The sequence below is a fragment of the Somniosus microcephalus genome, chromosome 1 (genome assembly GCF_052327205.1).
Source record: "Somniosus microcephalus isolate GS21.2 chromosome 1, FLI_Smic_1.0, whole genome shotgun sequence".
Taxonomy (NCBI): domain Eukaryota; kingdom Metazoa; phylum Chordata; class Chondrichthyes; order Squaliformes; family Somniosidae; genus Somniosus; species Somniosus microcephalus.
The window spans coordinates 212,716,225-212,737,079 of NC_140987.1; the positions used below are offsets into that span (position 1 = coordinate 212,716,225).

At 45.6% G+C, this 20,855-nt stretch overlaps 1 protein-coding gene across 4 annotated transcripts in view; it reads right to left on the reverse strand.

Annotated features, from left to right (window-relative positions):
• LOC147124570 (ras-specific guanine nucleotide-releasing factor 2-like) overlaps positions 1-20,855 on the reverse strand; it is a 361,280-nt gene that overhangs the window by 165,181 nt on the left and 175,244 nt on the right. For all 4 annotated transcript variants that reach the window (XM_085989546.1, XM_085989542.1, XM_085989537.1 and 1 more), the window contains exons 9-12: positions 19,545-19,663; positions 5,610-5,770; positions 2,616-2,682; positions 1,541-1,677 (exon numbers count right to left, since the gene is read on the reverse strand). In XM_085989546.1, the coding sequence (XP_085845672.1) occupies positions 1,541-1,677; positions 2,616-2,682; positions 5,610-5,770; positions 19,545-19,663 (484 nt within the window). The remainder of the gene's footprint in view (positions 1-1,540; positions 1,678-2,615; positions 2,683-5,609; positions 5,771-19,544; positions 19,664-20,855) is intronic.

Genomic DNA, 20,855 nt, shown 5'->3' on the forward strand with positions numbered 1-20,855 from the left:
AATTGCCAAGGCTTCCTACACGTTGGATATCAATTGGCCAATTGAGTTAAAATTGCATTAATCTCACAGACCCATTTAGATTTGTGTGGGAACCACCAAATTCGGGGAACCCGACAATTCCCCGCACCCGAGTTAAAATCGACCCCTGTCCCTCTATATATAAAGCCCAGGATCCCGTATGCTTTTTTAACCACCTTCAACGATTTGTGCACATATACCCCCAGGTCTCTCTGATCCTGCGCCCCCTTTAGAATTGTACCCTTTAGTTTATATTGCCTCTCCTCGTTCTTCCTACCAAAATGTATCACTTTGCACTTTTCTGCGTTAAATTTCATCTGCCACGTGTCAGCCCATTCCACCAGCCTGTCTATGTCCTCTTGAAGTCTAACCCTAGCCTCCTCACTATTCACTATATTTCCAAGTTTTGTGTCATCTGCAAATTTTGAAACAGTGCCCTGTACACCCAAGTCCAAGTCATTAATATATATCAAGAAAAGCAGTGGTCCTAGTACCAAACCCTGGAGAACACCACTGTATACCATCCTCCAGTCCGAAAAACAACCGTTCACCACTACTCTCTGTTTCCTGTCACTTGGCCAATTGGTATCCACGCTGCCACTGTTCCTTTTATTCCATGGGCTTCAACTTTGCTGGCAACCTATTATGTGGATTTGTAGTAGTGGAAACTATAAGAGCAAACTTTAAAGCCCGGATTTTAATTTCTGGCAGAAGTTGTGCGGGCAAAGGCTAAGGTAGGTGGGAAACCACCCAGATCGCCACCTCTTGAGGCCCGGGAGATTTTAACCTGTCAATCTTCCACCCGAACCCAGCGAGGAGCGCTAGCAGGAGTAGAATTTCAGGTGGCAGGAGGCTGCTGCCGGGGACCCTGCCAGTCAGTTAAATGGGTCAGGGTTAGGGATCGGAGGAGGGGTCTGGACGACATCGCGGTAATGGGGAAGGGGGAGAGACATCCGGGATAGGGGAGACCCAAGGTTTTCTTGTAGCACCCAGAGTAGCACTCCTACTCCTCCATTTCCCACGAGGAACAAAGAAAACCTCTATGGGCCTCTTCGGGCCCCAAATCTGCGTGCCGCCAGTTTGGCCTGGTGGGAAAGGATGATGGCTTCCCCACGCAGGCCTCGGGTTAAAATTGCAGTTGGATCCCGTGATGTCATCAGTGCCCGATCTGCATACTTAAAGGCGGAACCCGCTACCTCCCGACATGTGTCCCGCTCACATGCTCAAAAGAGCAGGTTAAAATCGCACTGGGATTGGAGGGGGGTGCATCGCTGCAGCCATTTTAACAGGCCACCTGCTCTTCTTTCAGATGGGAGCTTCCTGCCCTTGATTTTCAGTGCTAAGTGGACACAGATCCATTGTTATGGAACTGTTTTCCAACAGAATTTGCCAAATAAATTGAAAATATACCCTAATAAATTGGTAAATTCATCAGGATAAATTGGTCATATGTTTCTTTAAAACTTTAGATTTTTCTAAAGAAATACGTGGAACATTTTGGAATAAGTTAAATGATATTTACCTGGCTTATGTCACTGGTCCATGCAGCTTTTTCCTGTCTAGATGGAGCTAACAGCACAACTGTGAATGGTGGGCCATCAGCAGACTCAACCACAATCTTGAAATCTAGATGTCCAAAGACTTGGCCAGAGCCTTTTGCTAAAAGGTATAAATGAAATTCAATGAGACATAGGACAGAAAGTATGAAAATTTATTTATTGCGTAAAGCAGTAGCATGGTTTCTTACGCTGAAGCTAAAGGGTAAAATTACCACTAATTATATATAACATGTAAAAACATTTAACAGTTAATTGTTTCATTTGGCCTGTGCCACTCCACTGGTTAATTGGAACAAATTGTGTTGATCACAATCCCAGCTAACAATTTTTTTTACCATATACCACAATTGGTTCTCTCCAGAAACACAACTAATTGACTATTAAACCCGTTTATACTATTTACAGTTCCGCTACCCTATGTGTAAAAAGAACCCTGTCTAACTTTTCCAGTGGCTCTGAGGCTGAATTCATTGTTTGGTGTGGTACTGAGCCTGGGCATGGGCTTATTGGAATGACCCTGTCCCCAGTATTTGCAATGGGGTTGGCAGCTGGTGGAAGGTCCACCTGCTTCTCCCAAAACAACAGCACTGTGGAATTTTTCCCCCTAATCTCCCTGGACTTGGGTAAGTGGGTGTGTTACTATGGGAAGACAGCATGCACTCTGTATCGGGTAAAAATAAATTCTACAGGTGGATTTCTCAGTAGCTTAATTTGGCGACTCTTAAGCGTGGTGATGAAGATTCTGCACGCATTAGACACCCGGCTGATTAAAATTTTTAAAAATTAATGTTCAGCTGTATTCAAATTCTTGATTTAACCAGGTAATAGTTATTAAAATGAAGAAGAAATTCTACTATTTTAAAAAGCAAATAGGGAAATCATTAAAAAAAAGAGTATACAGGACATATAACTTTTTTTTTATTCATTCACAGGATGCAAGCCCAGCATTTATTGCCCATCCCTAATTGCCCTCGAGAAGGTGATGGTGAGCCGCCTTCTTGAACCGCTGCAGTCCGTGTGCAAACATTGTGTACTTACACTCATCTTCACTTGAATCAGGTTCTTCTATTAGGGTGCAGTCAATCAGGGAAAGAACGCCTCCAGTCTGAAGCAAGTAAAAGAATCACAAATGAATACAGAGACCATTTTCCTTCTTTCTATTTATTGTAAGCTGGATTTGATAGAACCTTGGCACCTGCTTATCCCACTTATAACAAGACAGAAGTACAGAACAGCGATTTAAAACCAGGCTCTTCCTGGTTTTCCAGAACCTTTTTTCTACCTGGAGAATGCACCAATATCATGGCAATGCTCCGGTAATATGGATTGTTGCCTGCTTGCTGATTGTGTTTTTGATGAATCTGGGTAAACGTTCTGGAAGAGGCACAGTGACACATACTGCATCCTTCATTCCTGGCATTAATTTCTGATTCAGCCTCGGCTGTGTGTGCGGTGCAAGCTCCTATCAGTGGAGCTGGCTGGCTCTGGGAGTTGCGTGCACAGAGCTGCGAGTTCTGACTGCTGCAGTAGCAACAAAGTGCAGAATGTTTTAATCCCCCTTACTGCACTCAGGCATAATACTAGTAAAAATGAAATGACAGTTGGTAGACCACACAATAGTCACAAGAGTCCACAAACAAGGAAACTGATTGTATGGCTTTATCTACATTAAAGAAATTCCCATTGCAATAATGCTGAGTGCTCAAGATCTTCAATTACTTTAAATCATTGGCTTGCATTTTGCACTGAAAACGAGAATCTTTTTGGCTTGAAATTTGTAAGATGGTGAGATTTTCTTTAAAAAAGCCTCAGTAGGTTGCGAAGGCAGTGATAAGCAAGCAACAGCAAAAGTTTTATTTAATGTTTTCCCTCATGACCTGCAAATAATATATTGGCCTAGAAATTGCAGCCGGAGGCGTACCTCTGGAGTACGCCTCCGACCCGCAAAATATTTACGAAATTATCTGCTGGCGGCGAAGCTGCAAAGAGTTGTGGTCTCAGGTCTCGAGGCGGAGGGCAGCGTAAAGGCCCACGGATCCCAGGGACGCAGCTGGTTCGGAAACGTACCTGTGATCATGTCGGCCCGGTCCTCCAATGACAAAGGAGAATTCCATTGCAATCATTTACAAAGGGAATCCGCTAATAATATGCAATGGCATCCCCAACTCTAATAATTATACAATGTACAGAATGGCAATTTTATTCATAAGTTCCTTCATTAATAAAGTGTATGTGCATAATTTAGGATATAAAAATGTTTCATTTAAGGCTTAGATATCCCCTTACACTGATGCAAACAGGCTCTTAGCCTGCTTGCATCAATCATAAGTCTTACGTGGGCAATTGCTGGCCAGCCGCTGGGCAAATAGCCCAACTCTGCGCCAGCGATTGCTTTTTCGGAGTTCCCACGGATGGCCTGTCAACGCGTACATTGACAGGTCACAAGTTCCGGATTACATGCATGCACAAATCCGAAACTTGCGAGGCATTTCAAAGGGATTACGACGGCGTACATCACAGACACTGCAATTTCAGGGCCATTGATTAACGAGATGCAAAAAACACTTTGAAATTCAGGTAAATAATTCATCTGAATTAAACACCCATTTCACATGAACTGAAGGGATGTATAAATATTCATGCCCTTTCTCACCAATGAAGGGTTCCTGAAGGCACATAAGCATACTTATAGATGATGCTCTTAAGATGTTGATGTGTGCAGTAAGGCAAAAGGAGATTGCCACTAGAGGGAACCCTCCTTGAAGAAAAGTCATCTGAAGTGCCTGGTAGGAGCTCGCTGACAGGGTGATTGTTCAGCAACACTCAGTGGGCCTGGCTATAAATGTGGAAGAAGATGGGAGACTTGAGGAAATATGCCAAAGTAATACTACCCATAAAATTCTTAAATGAAGTATCTGACCCTCAGAATCCTGTTACTCTTGCACTGCTAGATCCTCCAAAGTTGTCAGTCAAACTTAGAGTCATTTGAATGCTGAACATGTATTTAGCAGAATGGCACACATACAGGCTGCAAGTGGCATCTGAGATTTCTGTTCCTCTAAAACTTTAATAGAGCAAACTCTGCTAGCTCTCTGCAGCTATGTGATGTATGTTCAGCTACTGACAATCAGGATGCACTTCCTGAATTGCAGCAGTGAGGTGAACTTGGGCAGCCGTGCCATGCTGCTGTAGCTATTCAATATCAAAAGGAATGAAATTGCTGAATGATGAGGGAGACTTTCAACTGCTGGCTGCCCATTTCTCGCCTGCAATAGTCTGGTGGGGGCCTTGCCCGCCTGAATTAACTTTCAATCAGGCTTTTAAACGGGGGCCCAGTACTCCGCCCAAACCAGGCGGGAGGCTGCTTAGTTATGTAAATCGTGGTCCTACGTCTGTTGTAGGACCCCCCCCCACCATTGCAACTTTCAAGCAGAAATGGGTGGAGCATGCTTGGTGCATGCCAGTCCTATTATTCCAGGAGTTGAGAGACTTAACCAGAGATTCTTAAAGGGATCGCTGGAGGCCTCTCCGAAAAGGTAAGTTTCAACACTGTGAAAATGGGGACCAATATGAATTAATGACAATTCTAAGGAGTATGACCAGCAGGGTGTGTATCAGACATGATCCCTCCCTCCTGTGGTGTATCAGACTGTTGGCACACACCCACGCACACAGGCAAAATATGATGTCTGTACATTTATCCATTCATCCCAGGTACACACTCCAAATTTCGTTCTTTGAATCTCCAAAATGAAATACAGGCACTATATAACTGCGGAATACAGATTTCCAATTTGTTATGATGTTTGAGGTAAGCATAGTTCCAACTGCTTTCACCTATTCAGGTCTAGAAAAACATTAAAAAGGTAAAATAGGAATGTGAAAAAATGTTTTACTATCAAAGTATGCTTTTGAAAAAGCCACCTTACAGCCTAAATGTTTCTTTAAACATTTTAAATATTTATTTATACAGTCTGTAGGTTTGAGGGACATTGCAGGATGCGTTGAGAGTTACTGATAAGTGAATGTCACCTTCAAGAGATGCAGTTTCCCTCCAGAACTTCTTGTGCAGACTAAGAAATGTTTTGTGAATAAGAAACACTGCCTTTCTCCTTCTTTCTTCAAAGAAAGGGAACCTAAACGGACTTTGGCAAGCTTTCCTCTCTCCACCGAAGGGAGCTGTATGAGGGAACCTGGAATGTCAAAAATATTCAGGTTAGTTGTCATGGTTGGAAGAATACTGGAAAGACCGTGTGCTGACAATATGTAAATCAATATTTGTTAATTATGCAGATTTCAGTCAGTGTTCAAATGATCAAACAAATAAGAGGGGAAACAAAATAATGCTATTAATGCTCGATTTGTGGGAATGATTCGATTATCAGTTAATATTAGATATTAATATCTAGCGTTAGGCTGGCTGTGTTCAGGAAGACGTGTTCTACATGCAGCCACCACTAAAAGGTACGTTTTGTTAAAAAAATACTTACCTAAATATGGACCAGGAGGAGCAGGAGTGGTTCTCTCGGTTCCACTGCAGTACCGGAGACCGTGCCGGCTACTGCTCACCTCCTCTCCTCCCCCTCGCCTCCTCTCCTCCCCCTCGCCCCACCTCCTCCCCCTCGCCTCCCCTTCTCCCCCTCGCCTCCCCTTCTCCCCCTCGCCCCACCTCCCCCCTCGCCTCCCCTCCTCTCCCTCACCACCCCTCCTCACCCTCGCCGCACCTCGCCTCCCCTCCTCCCCCTCGCCTCCCCCCCTCGCCACCCCTCCTCCCCCGCCCCCCTCCTCCCCTCTCCTCCCCCCGGCCCCCTCCTCCCCCTCACCCCCTCTCCTCCCCCTCCCCCTCGCCTTCCCACCTCCCCCTCACCCCCTCTCCTCCCCACCTCCCACTCGCCCCCTTTCCTCCCCCTCGCCTCCCCTCCCCACCCTTGCCTCCCCTCCTCCCCCCAGCCTCCCCTCTTCCCCCTAGCCGCCCCTCCTCCCCTCGCCTCCTCTCCTCCCCCTCGCCTCCTCTCCTCCCCCTCGCCCCACCTCCACCCCCTCGCCTCCCCTCCTCCCCCTCGCCTCCCCTTCACCTCCTCTCCTCCCCTTCGCCTCCCCTCGCCCCACCTCCTCCCCCTCGCCTCCCCCTCGCCTCCCCCTCGCCTCCCAGTCGCCTCCCCTCCTCCCAGTCGCCTCCCCTCCTCCCCCTTGCCCCCCTCCTCCCCCTCACCCCACCTCCTCCCTCTCGCCTCCCCTCCTGCCGCTCACCTCCCCTCCTCCCAGTCGCCTCCCCTCCTCCCCCTCGCCTCCCCTCCTCCCAGTCGCCGCCCCTCACCCCCCTCGCCTCCCCTCCTCCCAGTCGCCTCCCCTCCTCCCAGTCGCCTCCCCTCCTCCCCCTCGCCTCCCCTCCTCCCCCCTCCTCCCAGTCTCCTCCCCCTCCCCCTCACCGCCCCTCCTCCCCCTCGCCCCACCTCCTCTCCCTCGCCGCCCCTCCTCCCAGTCACCTTCCCTCCTCCCCCTCGCCTCCCCTCCTCCCGATCGCCTCCCCCTCGCCTCCCCCTCGCCTCCCCTCCTCCCCCTCGCCTCCCGTCCTCCCCCTCACCTCCCCTCCTCCCGATCGCCTCCCCCCACCACCACTTCCTGATCGCTCCCCCCATTCAAGAACCCGCTACTTGCTGGTCTTATTTAAATGAGGCCCGAGGCCCGCCCAATCGTTCCCTGCGCCCAGTTCACACTGGAAGGCCGGTGCCCACACTAACCAACTTTTAGGCCACTCACTGCTAAGAATGGGAGACCTCAAGGACACCACCGAGGCAATTTAAAATTGAATTTTTTTCTATTTTTAAGAGATTTGTTGAGTGCACTTCTTGTAACTTATCTTCCTTTAATTGTATCGGAAGTGAAATTTGTTCAAATCCAAATTCTGGTAAATGTTGAAATGATCCTGAATCAGAATGTCATTGAGGCCTTTAAACTAAAACTGTAAATCATGTCTCCCACCCACACATTAGTCAGTGGTAAGAGAGTCATTTCAATTTGACCAACTTCTGACACCCTGAAATTATAAATACAAGTAACAGGCTACAAGAAAAGAACTTAATTCCCTTGTTCTTCTGAAAATGTTTTCTTATCACAGCAACCTCAAAAAATATTCTAAGAAACCTATTGTTGTTTCCTGGAATCCCTGAAGGCTAGACTAAGATATCCCACACATAAAAACTATTGTAGGTTTACAAACTGTATAATGTCCCCACAGAGCAATTTTTTGCCATTTTCCCCATTCTGTAAGAGGATGTACCTAACCCCACCTGGGCATCTCACCTGATGCTCAAGGCAACCCACTCAAGTCACTGTGTCAATACCAATCTGCATTCCAGCAGCTAAGAGAAAAGGGAAGGTGAAGGGGAAAAAAATCAAAGGGAAATTTATAGGAGTTGTGAATGCTTTCATGGTGCTGCTCTTTGGGCGCCTCATGAACCTGTCGAGCTATGAGGTCAGCTCCTTTGCATAATCTCATGGTGCCCCCGGTGGACAACACGTGCAATTAAAGGGCACACTATCTGTAAAACTGTACTGTCTGTTACTGAGGGGTAGAAATGGCTTCAATAAGACCAGGATAATAAACGGCACCCTTCCAGCATGCAACTTTGGACATTCTGCTGCAGGCACTACTAGAGAGAAGGGTAATCATTTTTGGAGCACAGTAACATCCTCTTCTGAACAAAGAACAGCTTGGATTGATGTAGCAAAAATAGTCTCTCCTGGGAGCAGGTGAAGAAAAATTTTGCTGGCCTCCAAAAGTTTGCCAAGATACGTAATCACACTTTGTATCATTTTGTATTGTTTTACAAAACATCTTGACAGCACTTCATTGGAGCATCAACGAGGGAGAATACACAACATTCTGGCTATTATTCACCAAATTTCAAAATGCCCAAGCATGCCCATTTTTTTTTAGCAACAGCAGCATAATGCAGTGCTAAAGAATGGGGATGAAATGTGGCAAGGAATAAGCAGCAAGTAAACACCCAGTACAAGATTTTCAAAAGGTGCAGAACATTTGTTGCTAAAATTAAGTCACACATATTAAAGGGGAGCCGGCAGCATGGATAGAAAGTAAGTTAAAGGACAGAATACAGAGAGTAGTGGTTAATAGATATTTTTTGGATTTCATAGATGTAAATAATGGTGTCCCCCAGAGGTCAGTGCTAGGACTATTGCTCCTCTCAATATATAAAAATGATGATCTGGACTTGGCTATAGAAACCGCAATATCAAAATTTGCAGATGACACAAAAATAGTTAGCTGTGTAGATAGCTGTGAAGAGGACTATGCAAGTTCAGGAGGACAAAGGGTACTAGACTTGTCAGATAGATGTCAGATAAAATTTAATGAAGAGAAATGCAAGCTGATACATTTTGGAATGGTATGGAAGGGACATACATAGACTAAATAGGAAACACTGAAAGAAGTATTGGAGCAGAGGCACATAAGGGTTCAGAAAAACAAATCTTTAAAAGTGGAAAGGCAAATTAATAACACAGTAAAAAACAAATAAATGGGATCATAAATTTTATAAATAGGGATAAAGAGTACAAAAGCAAAGAGGTAATGCTAAGCCTATACAAATCATTGATTAGGGCACAGTTAGAATATTGTGCCCAGTTTTGGGAACCTTACTTTAGGAAAGATGTCATGGTCATGGAGATGGTGCAGGAGAGATTTTCTAAGATGGTATGAGGGATGAGAGGCTTTACTTATGGGGAGACACTAGGTAAAGTGGGGCTCTTTTCATTAGAAAGAAGATTACAAGGAGACCTGATAGAAGTGCTCAAAGTTATGGCAGGGGGGAGGGGTGGGCGGGCAGGCAGGTTTACATATAATTGCATAGAAATTACAACAAAGAAAGAGGCTTGATGTTATGGTACAAAATTACAGCAAGCATCAACTGATACAGGGACTTTCAGTAATATCATGTTTGAGGAGGCAGTTTCTCACTGCACTTATCTAACTCATCCCCAATAGGATTCTATAAGACAGCTTCAAGTTCTTGGTAACAACTTTAGTACATGCCCTAGCGTAAGTCCAAATGGAATATTAGGACTTCTCTCACAGCTAACAGTTGTAAGAGCAGAAAATTGGCCTCTCCTCCTGCACCTCTAGTATCATCTGCAGACTGCAGAACCTCTAAAGCTAGCATCAGCACAGACACACAAACATACGAGCAGGCATTGAGACTAAATGATCAATTCTCTGTTCTCATTGTAACTCTAAGCTCAGAAATTAAGGAGCTCTGAACCTCCACTCAGAGAGAGCTTTTTTGCTCCCTCTGCCTCTCTACTCTCATTGTAATAATAAGGGAGATTTTCCTGGGGCTGCGGCCAGGCGCACTGGATCGCCTGAATGCAGTGAATATTGGAAAATAGGGATGTTTTGAGTGCCTGTAAAGGAACCTGCTTGATTCCTCTACTAAAATCTCCCCTTATAAGCTCAAAATCTCCATGTTGTCAGAACCTTTTTCCTTCTCCCTCCCTATCAATCCCCTTTGGCTCATTCTTATGGTCATTCTTTTAAAATTTACCCTTCTCCTGCAACAAGTTTGGTTCCTTAGTTATTCATCCAATGTTCTCCTTTGCTCTGCTCTTCTTTGACTACCCCTCAGATCTCTTGTGTTATTACTTTGCTCACCATTACCAACTCTTCTCACCATTACCGACTCTTTCTCACCATTACCGACTTTCTCACCATTACCGACTCTTCCTCACCATTACCGACTCTTCACCATTACCGACTCTTTCTCACCATTACCGACTCTTTCTCACCATTACCGACTCTTCCTCACCATTACCGACTCTTCACCATTACCGACTCTTCACCATTACCGACTCTTCTCACCATTACTGACTCTTCTCACCATTACCGACTCTTAGCATTACCGACTCTTCACCGTTACCGACTCTTCCTCACCATTACCGATTCTTCACCATTACCGACTCTTCACCATTACCGACTCTTCTCACCATTACCGACTCTTCCTCACCATTACCGACTCTTCCTCACCATTACCGATTCTTCACCATTACCGACTCTTCACCATTACCGACTCTTCTCACCATTACCGACTCTTCTCACCATTACCGACTCTTCCTCACCATTACCGACTCTTCCTCACCATTACCGACTCTTCTCACCATTACCGACTCTTCTCACCATTACCGACTCTTCTCACCATTACCGACTCTTCTTCACCATTACAGACCCTTCCTCACCATTACCGACTGTTCCTCACCATTACCGACTCTTCTCTCCATTACCGACTCTTCTCTCCATTACCGACTCTTCTCTCCATTACCGACTCTTCACCATTACCGACTCTTCTCACCATTACTGACTCTTCCTCACCATTACCGACTCTTCACCATTACCGACTCTTCACCATTACCGACTCTTCACCATTTCCGACTCTTCACCATTTCCGACTCTTCACCATTTCCGACTCTTCACCATTACCGACTCTTCTCACCATTACCGACTCTTCCTCACCATTACCGACTCTTCACCATTACCGACTCTTCACCATTACCGACTCTTCACCATTACCAACTCTTCACTCTATTACCAACTCTTATCTCCATTACCGACTCTTCCTCACCATTACTGACTCTTCCTCACCATTACCGACTCTTCTCACCATTACCGACTCTTCCTCACCATTACTGACCTTTCCTCACCATTACCGACTCTTCCTCACCATTACCGACCCTTCCCTCCATTACCGACCCTTCCTCACCATTATCGACTCTTCCTCACCATTACCGACCCTTCCTCACCATTACCGACTCTTCTTCGCCATTACAGACTCTTCCTCACCATTACCGACTCTTCCTCACCATTATCGACTCTTCCTCACCATTACCGACCCTTCCTCACCATTACCGACCCTTCCTCGCCATTACCGACTCTTCTTCGCCATTACAGACTCTTCCTCACCATTACTGACTTTTCTCACCATTACCGACTCTTCTCACCATTACCGACTCTTCTTCACCATTACCGACCCTTCCTCACCATTACCGACTCTTCTTCACCATTACAGACCCTTCCTCACCATTACCGACACTTCCTCACCATTACTGACTCTTCCTCACTATTACTGACTCTTCTCACCATTACTGACTCTTCACCATTACCGACTCTTCTTACTAGTACTGACTCTTCTCACCATTACCGACTCTTCTCACCATTACTGACTCTTCACCATTACCGACTCTTCTCACCATTACCGACTCTTCACCATTACCGACTCTTCTCACCATTACTAACTCTTCCTCACCATTACCGACTCTTCCTCACCATTACCGACTCTTCACCATTACCGACTCTTCTCACCATTACCGACTCTTCACCATTACCGACTCTTCTCACCATTACTAACTCTTCCTCACCATTACCGACTCTTCCTCACCATTACCGACTCTTCACCATTACCGACTCTTCACCATTACCGACTCTTCACCATTACCGACTCCTCACCATTACCGACTCTTCTTACCATCACCGACTCTTCTCACCATCACCGACTCTTCTCACCATCACCGACTCTTCATCATTACTGACTCTTCCTCACCATTACCGACTCTTCTCTCCATTACCGACTCTTCCTCACCAGTACCGACTCTTCCTCACCATTACCGACTCTTCTCACCATTACCGACTCTTCTCACCATTACCGACTCTTCCTCACCATTACCGACCCTTCCTCACCATTACCGACTCTTCCTCACCATTACCAACTCTTCCTCACCATTACCGACTCTTCTTCACCATTACAGACCCTTCCTCACCATTACCGACTCTTCCTCACCATTACCGACTCTTCTCACCATTACCGACTCTTCTCACCATCACCGACTCTTCTCACCATCACTGACTCTTCTCACCATTACTGACTCTTCCTCACCATTACCGACTCCTCTCTCCATTACCGACTCTTCTCACCATTACCGACTCTTCTCTCCATTACCGAATCTTCACCATTACTGACTCTTCTCACCATTACTGACTCTTCCTCACCATTACTGACTCTTCTCACCATTACCGACTCTTCCTCACCATTACCGACTCCTCACCATTACCGACTCTTCCTCACCATTACCGACTCTTCCTCACCATTACCGACTCTTCTCACCATTACTGACTCTTCTCACCATTACCGACTCTTCCTCACCATTACCGACTCTTCCTCACCATTACCGACTCCTCACCATTACCGACTCTTCTCATCATTACCGGCCCTTCTCTCTCTCACCATTACCGACTCTTCCTCACCATAACCGACTCTTCTCACCATTACCGACTCTCCTCACCATTACCGACTCTTCTCACCATTACCGACTCTTCCTCACCACTACCGACTCTTCCTCACCATTACCGACTCTCCCTCACCATTACCGACTCGTCTTCACCATTACCGACTCGTCTTCACGATTACTGACTCTTCTCACCATTACCAATTATTCCTCACCATTACCGACCATTCCTCACCATTACCGACTCTTCCTCACCATTACCGACTCTTCACCATTACCGACTCTTCTCACTAGTACTGACTCTTCTCACCATTACCGACTCTTCTCACCAGTACCGACTCTTCTCACCATTACCGACTCTTCTCACCATTACCGACTCTTCTCACCATTACTGACTCTTCTCACCATTACCGACTCTTCTCACCATTACTGACTCTTCACCATTACCGACTCTTCTCACCATTACTGACTCTTCACAATTAACGACTCTTCTCACCATTACCGACTCTTCTCACCATTACTGACTCTTCTCACCATTACCGACTCTTCTCACCATTACTGACTCTTCACCATTACCGACTCTTCTCACCATTACTGACTCTTCACAATTACCGACTCTTCTCACCATTACCGACTCTTCTCACCATTACTGACTCTTCTCACCATTACCGACTCTTCTCACCATTACTGACTCTTCACCATTACCGACACTTCCTCACCATTACCGACTCTTCACCATTACCGACTCTTCCTCACCATTACCAACTCTTCACCATTACGGACTCTTCACCATTACCGACTCTTCACCATTACCGACTCTTCTCACCATTACCGACTCTTCCTCACCATTACCAACTCTTCTCTCCATTACCGACTCTTATCTCCATTATCGACTCTTCCTCACCATTACCGACTCTTCCTCACCATTACCGACCATTCCTCACCATTACCGACACTTCCTCACCATTACCGACACTTCCTCACCATTACCGATTCTTCTCACCATTACCAACTCTTCCTCACCATTACCGACTCTTCCTCACCATTACCGACCCTTCCTCACCATTACCGACTCTTCCTCACCATTACCGACCCTTCTCTCCATTACCGACACTTCCTCACCATTACCGACTCTTCACCGTTACCGACTCTTCCTCACCATTACCGACTCTTCCTCACCATTACCGACACTTCCTCACCATTACCGACTCTTCTCACCATTACCGACTCTTCTCATCATTATCGACCCTTCTCTCTCTCACCATTACCAACTCTTCCTCACCATTACCGACTCTTCTCTCCATTACCGAATCTTCACCATTACTGACTCTTCTCACCATTACTGACTCTTCCTCACCATTACTGACTCTTCTCACCATTACCGACTCTTCCTCACCATTACCGACTCCTCACCATTACCGACTCTTCCTCACCATTACCGACTCTTCCTCACCATTACCGACTCTTCTCACCATTACTGACTCTTCTCACCATTACCGACTCTTCCTCACCATTACCGACTCTTCCTCACCATTACCGACTCCTCACCATTACCGACTCTTCTCATCATTACCGGCCCTTCTCTCTCTCACCATTACCGACTCTTCCTCACCATAACCGACTCTTCTCACCATTACCGACTCTCCTCACCATTACCGACTCTTCTCACCATTACCGACTCTTCCTCACCACTACCGACTCTTCCTCACCATTACCGACTCTCCCTCACCATTACCGACTCGTCTTCACCATTACCGACTCGTCTTCACGATTACTGACTCTTCTCACCATTACCAATTATTCCTCACCATTACCGACCATTCCTCACCATTACCGACTCTTCCTCACCATTACCGACTCTTCACCATTACCGACTCTTCTCACTAGTACTGACTCTTCTCACCATTACCGACTCTTCTCACCAGTACCGACTCTTCTCACCATTACCGACTCTTCTCACCATTACCGACTCTTCTCACCATTACTGACTCTTCTCACCATTACCGACTCTTCTCACCATTACTGACTCTTCACCATTACCGACTCTTCTCACCATTACTGACTCTTCACAATTAACGACTCTTCTCACCATTACCGACTCTTCTCACCATTACTGACTCTTCTCACCATTACCGACTCTTCTCACCATTACTGACTCTTCACCATTACCGACTCTTCTCACCATTACTGACTCTTCACAATTACCGACTCTTCTCACCATTACCGACTCTTCTCACCATTACTGACTCTTCTCACCATTACCGACTCTTCTCACCATTACTGACTCTTCACCATTACCGACACTTCCTCACCATTACCGACTCTTCACCATTACCGACTCTTCCTCACCATTACCAACTCTTCACCATTACGGACTCTTCACCATTACCGACTCTTCACCATTACCGACTCTTCTCACCATTACCGACTCTTCCTCACCATTACCAACTCTTCTCTCCATTACCGACTCTTATCTCCATTATCGACTCTTCCTCACCATTACCGACTCTTCCTCACCATTACCGACCCTTCCTCACCATTACCGACACTTCCTCACCATTACCGACACTTCCTCACCATTACCGATTCTTCTCACCATTACCAACTCTTCCTCACCATTACCGACTCTTCCTCACCATTACCGACCCTTCCTCACCATTACCGACTCTTCCTCACCATTACCGACCCTTCTCTCCATTACCGACACTTCCTCACCATTACCGACTCTTCACCATTACCGACTCTTCCTCACCATTACCGACTCTTCCTCACCATTACCGACACTTCCTCACCATTACCGACTCTTCTCACCATTACCGACTCTTCTCATCATTATCGACCCTTCTCTCTCTCACCATTACCAACTCTTCCTCACCATTACCGACTCTTCTCTCCATTACCGAATCTTCACCATTACTGACTCTTCTCACCATTACTGACTCTTCCTCACCATTACTGACTCTTCTCACCATTACCGACTCTTCCTCACCATTACCGACTCCACACCATTACCGACTCTTCCTCACCATTACCGACTCTTCTCACCATTACCGACTCTTCTCACCATTACCGACTCGTCTTCACCATTACCGACTCGTCTTCACCATTACTGACTCTTCTCACCATTACCAATTCTTCCTCACCATTACTGACTCTTCCTCACCATTACCGAATCTACCTCACCATTACCGACTCTTCTCACCATTACCGACTCTTCTCACCATTACCGACTCGTCTTCACCATTACCGACTCGTCTTCACCATTACTGACTCTTCTCACCATTACCAATTCTTCCTCACCATTACTGACTCTTCCTCACCATTACCGAATCTACCTCACCATTACCGACTCTTCCTCACCATTACCGACTCTTCCTCACCATTACCGACCATTCCTTACCATTACCGACTCTTCTCACCGACTCTTCTCACCATTACCGACTCTTCTCACCATTACCGACCCTTCCTCACCATTACCGACTCTTCTCATCATCACCGACTCTTCTCAACATTACTGACCCTTCCTCATCATTACCAACTCTTCTCACCATTACCGACTCTTCCTCACCATTACCGATCCTTCCTCACCATTACCGACTCTTCTCACCGACTCTTCTCACCATTACCGACTCTTCTCACCGACTCTTCTCACCATTACCGACTCGTCCTCACCATTACTGACCCTTCCTCACCATTACCGACTCTTCCTCACCATTACCGACTCTTCCTCACCATTACCGACCCTTCCTCACCATTATTGGCTCTTCCTCACCATTACCGGCTCTTCCTCACCATTACCGACTCGTCTCACCATTACCGACTCTTCTCACCATTACCGACTCTTCCTCAAAATTACCGACCCTTCCTCACCATTAGCGACTCTTCTCACCATTACCGACTCTTCACCATTACCGACTCTTCTCACCATTACCGACTCTTCTCACCGACTCTTCTCACCATTACCGACTCGTCCTCACCATTACTGACCCTTCCTCACCATTAGCGACTCTTCTCACCATTACCGACTCTTCACCATTACCGACTCTTCTCACCATTACCGACTCTTCTCTCCATTACCGACCCTTCCTCACCATTACCGACTCTTCCTCACCATTACTGACCCTTCCTCACCATTACTGACCCTTCCTCACCATTACCGACTCTTCTCACCATTACCGACCCTTCCTCACCATTACCGACTCTTCTCACCATTACCGACTCTTCTCACCATCACCGACCCTTCCTCACCATTACTGACTCTTCTCACCATTACCGACTCTTCTCACCATCACCGACCCTTCCTCACCATCACGACTCTTCCTCACCATTACCAACTCTTCCTCTCCATTACCGACTCCTCCTCACCATTACCGACTCTTCCTCACCATTACCGACCCTTCCTCACCATTAATGACTCTTCTCACCATTACCAACTCTTCCTCTGCATTACCGACTCTTCCTCACCATTACCGACTCCTCCTCACCATTACCGACTCTTCTCTCCATTACCGACCCTTCCTCACCATTACCGACTCTTCCTCACCATTAATGACTCTTCTCACCATTACCAACTCTTCCTCACCATTACCGACTCTTCCTCACCATTAATGACTCTTCTCACCATTACCAACTCTTCCTCTCCATTACCGACTCTTCTCTCCATTACTGACTCTTCTCACCATTACCGACCCTTCCTCGCCATTACCGACTCTTCTCACCATTACCGACTCTTCTCACCATCACCGACTCTTCCTCACTATGTTGAAGTCAAGGCTCCTTGTACCACCGCCTACTCTAACTCATTCTCTTCTGGCACTTCAGCAATATGAAACTTCTTACCTTTCTTAGTCTTCTCCTCCTACAATCTACAGGCTTTCAAAACTTAAACTTGATGTAGTCTAATCTATTGGTGTAATCCTTCTCTCCTAATCTTTGCAACCTTGGTGGTGTCCTGCACTGTGGGCCTTGCTTGTTTATCTAGCTTTCTCAGCAAAAAAGAACCTAAAGGATTGTATTTGACTGCTTATATTGAAAAGTAATCTATCCCTTGAAGGAAAAAAACACAGTAATGTCAAATATGTTTAGTGAAAAAGCATCTATGGACATGAAGCATTAAACAAATAATGTAGAACAAACCCTAGAATATTTTCATTCTTACATATTCATGGGAAAAAAATCTTTTCACAAAACAGTTTGTTTTAAAGGTTTCAAAGAAAATACAAAGATTGGGCAACATGTGTAAAACAGAGCACAGCAATTATATGGGGCTTCTAAAAGCAGACACTAGAGAATCAGTTTTACAATTACGTGCTGCCAACGTGGATCCTCACCTGCCAGGAGCATAGTTCTGAAATTCTTGTGTAAATGTATTTTTTTAATAGGGTGTCTGCTTTGAACTGGATAGTTTGGTTTTGGGGATGGCCACTTGGTTTTGAGAAATTGAAAATGGGCAGCTACTTGCCTATTTAACAACAGTCACTGTACTTCACTGTGTGAAGCGCTTTGAGATACTTCAGCAGTGTGATAGGCTTTATATGAGTATTTTTTCCCTTGCTTTCCAATGCACGTGCATGAAACAGGGACCAATCATAATTACACAAAACAACCTGTTCTTACATCCATCAGTGCAGTGTTTCATGTGTGTGCCACCGACCCCCTTTCATGTACAGCCTTCATATGTACAACCTTTTTTAAACTGCTCCGTCCCCTATTGAGTTTTGGATTGAGTAAATGTTACCACAGTTACACACACTGAGCAGTTCAAAAACCATATGCTCAGCTACGGTTCCCAGCATTCCCTGCTGATCCAATGAAAGCAATTATGTTGAGTGTTTAGAAACATAAAGAGATGGTTCCCTGCTGGGGAAGCCAGCCACGACTTAATTTTTGTCTAATATAAAGTTAGATTAGCCTTTAAAAATAAACATAGGAGAGAAGAATTAGGCAATTGTAGAGCCTTAACTTGTAGTACATTTTTTTTCAAGTGACAACCACAGTTAATGCAGTTTATTGATATTTTCCAACAGCTTTAGTGATTTGGAGGTATTTTCCTGAAATCTGTCTCATAGGCTTTCAAAACATTTCTTTTGTTGCTTCACATCAGTAGCACATGAAATAACTTAATCATCTTCTGTAAATACTGGTTTATTGAAGTAAGCAAAAGCTCTTAAAAACCAGCTGACGATGTTAGTAAGCAGCCATCACATACACTGCTAGTCTTGTACAAATGATGTTATAATTAAGCAGTGTCTGATGCTAACACTCAAAAAGGGTTTGGAAACATTTCTAGATGTATTTTCTCTCCAGTTGCACCATTCATGTCGGAAGCTTGACATCATGTACCTTTGTTCATTTGTGAGGAGATGGATGGTATGGGCAACAGATTTTGATACAGACACCATTACTGCCCATCACAAAACACAATTCAACAGGTACATGTTATCAGCTTTTTGTTATCCTCCAAGTCTTCAAGCCATTAAAATCTTATTTCTGTGCAACACTCCATCCAGCTGCCTGGTGCAGAACTGAAAAACTCAACCAATACAGATTTAAGCAACAGGCAACCTTGCGACACGAGGATGTGGACAGTTGAGGCCAATAGATTTGACCCTCTCATCCACTGCCATTGTACGATATGTATCAGCCTTTAATTTATGATAGATGAAATACACTTACCTTGGCGTACAAACGTCTGGCTTGTATCCAGCAATATGTCACATCCTTCCACAATCGTTCGTTCTATTGCGAGATTTTTCCTAATGTTTTCTGTGTCACTCACTTCATCATGCATTACCCTGAATAGGCACAACAGTAGTCATTAAATGCATGGCAGGTAATTGTGCTTGTTGCACAGTGAAGTAAGTCACAGGGAATCACTGAAATTAGCTGTATACACATCTGGCAAATTAATATGAACTAAGGTTACTTAGCAAGGGATGAGACTTGTTCCTGAATGTGCTCCATTATCATGAAGTTTAATGTGTTTGTAATTATTAAACTCTGGCAGTAACTTAAACTCCTCTCTAACAATAATATCTGGGTAAAGCTTCATCACCTGTTCAACAACCAACTTAAAGACTTCAGATCAGTTTAATAATTCTATGTTATTTAATCATAGAACTCATGGACTTCTTTGTCTCTAAGATCGAAACCACCCGTTCAGCTGCCTCTGCCACTTCCCTTCCTTTCCCTAGTCCACCAGACCAAACTTCCTCTAAGGTTCCCCCCCTGCCCTAGCCCTGAACTCACATCTTTCTCCACTTTCTCTCCGATCTCCCCTCATGACCTCTCCGCGCTCATTTTGTCCATGAGATCCACTTCTTGGGCTCCCATGTTAGCTGACATTGTTAACGGTTCTCTTTCCTCAGGTACTGTTCCCCTCTCCTTCAAATCTGCCGTCATCACCCCCTCCTCAAAAAAATAACCCTTGAGCCATCTGTCCGTGCAAACTACCGCCCCATCTCCAACTTCCCTTTCCTCTCCAAAGTCCTTGAACGTGTTGCCTCCTCCCAAATCTGTGCCCATCTTTCCCGGAACTCCATGTTTGAATCCCTCCAATCAGGTTTTCGCCCTTGCCACAATATCGAAATGGCTCTCATCAAAGTCACAAATGACATCCTTTGTGACTGTGACAAAGGTAAACTATCCCTCCTCGTCCTTCTTGACTTGTCTACAGCCTTTGACACGGTTGACCACTCCATCCTTCTCCAACGCCTCTCCAGTCATCCAGCTGGGTGAGACTGCACTCGCCTGGTTCCATTCTTATCTATCTAATCGTAGAAAGGCAATCACCTGCAATGGCTTCTCTTCCCGCTCCCGCATTGTTAACTCTGGTGACCCCCAAGGATCTATCCTTGGCCCCCTCCTATTTCTCATCTACAAGTTGCCCCTTAGCAACATCATCCGAAGAAACAGCGTCAGTTTCCACATGTACGCTGACAACACCCAGCTCTACCTCACCACCACTTCTCTCGATCCCTCCACGGT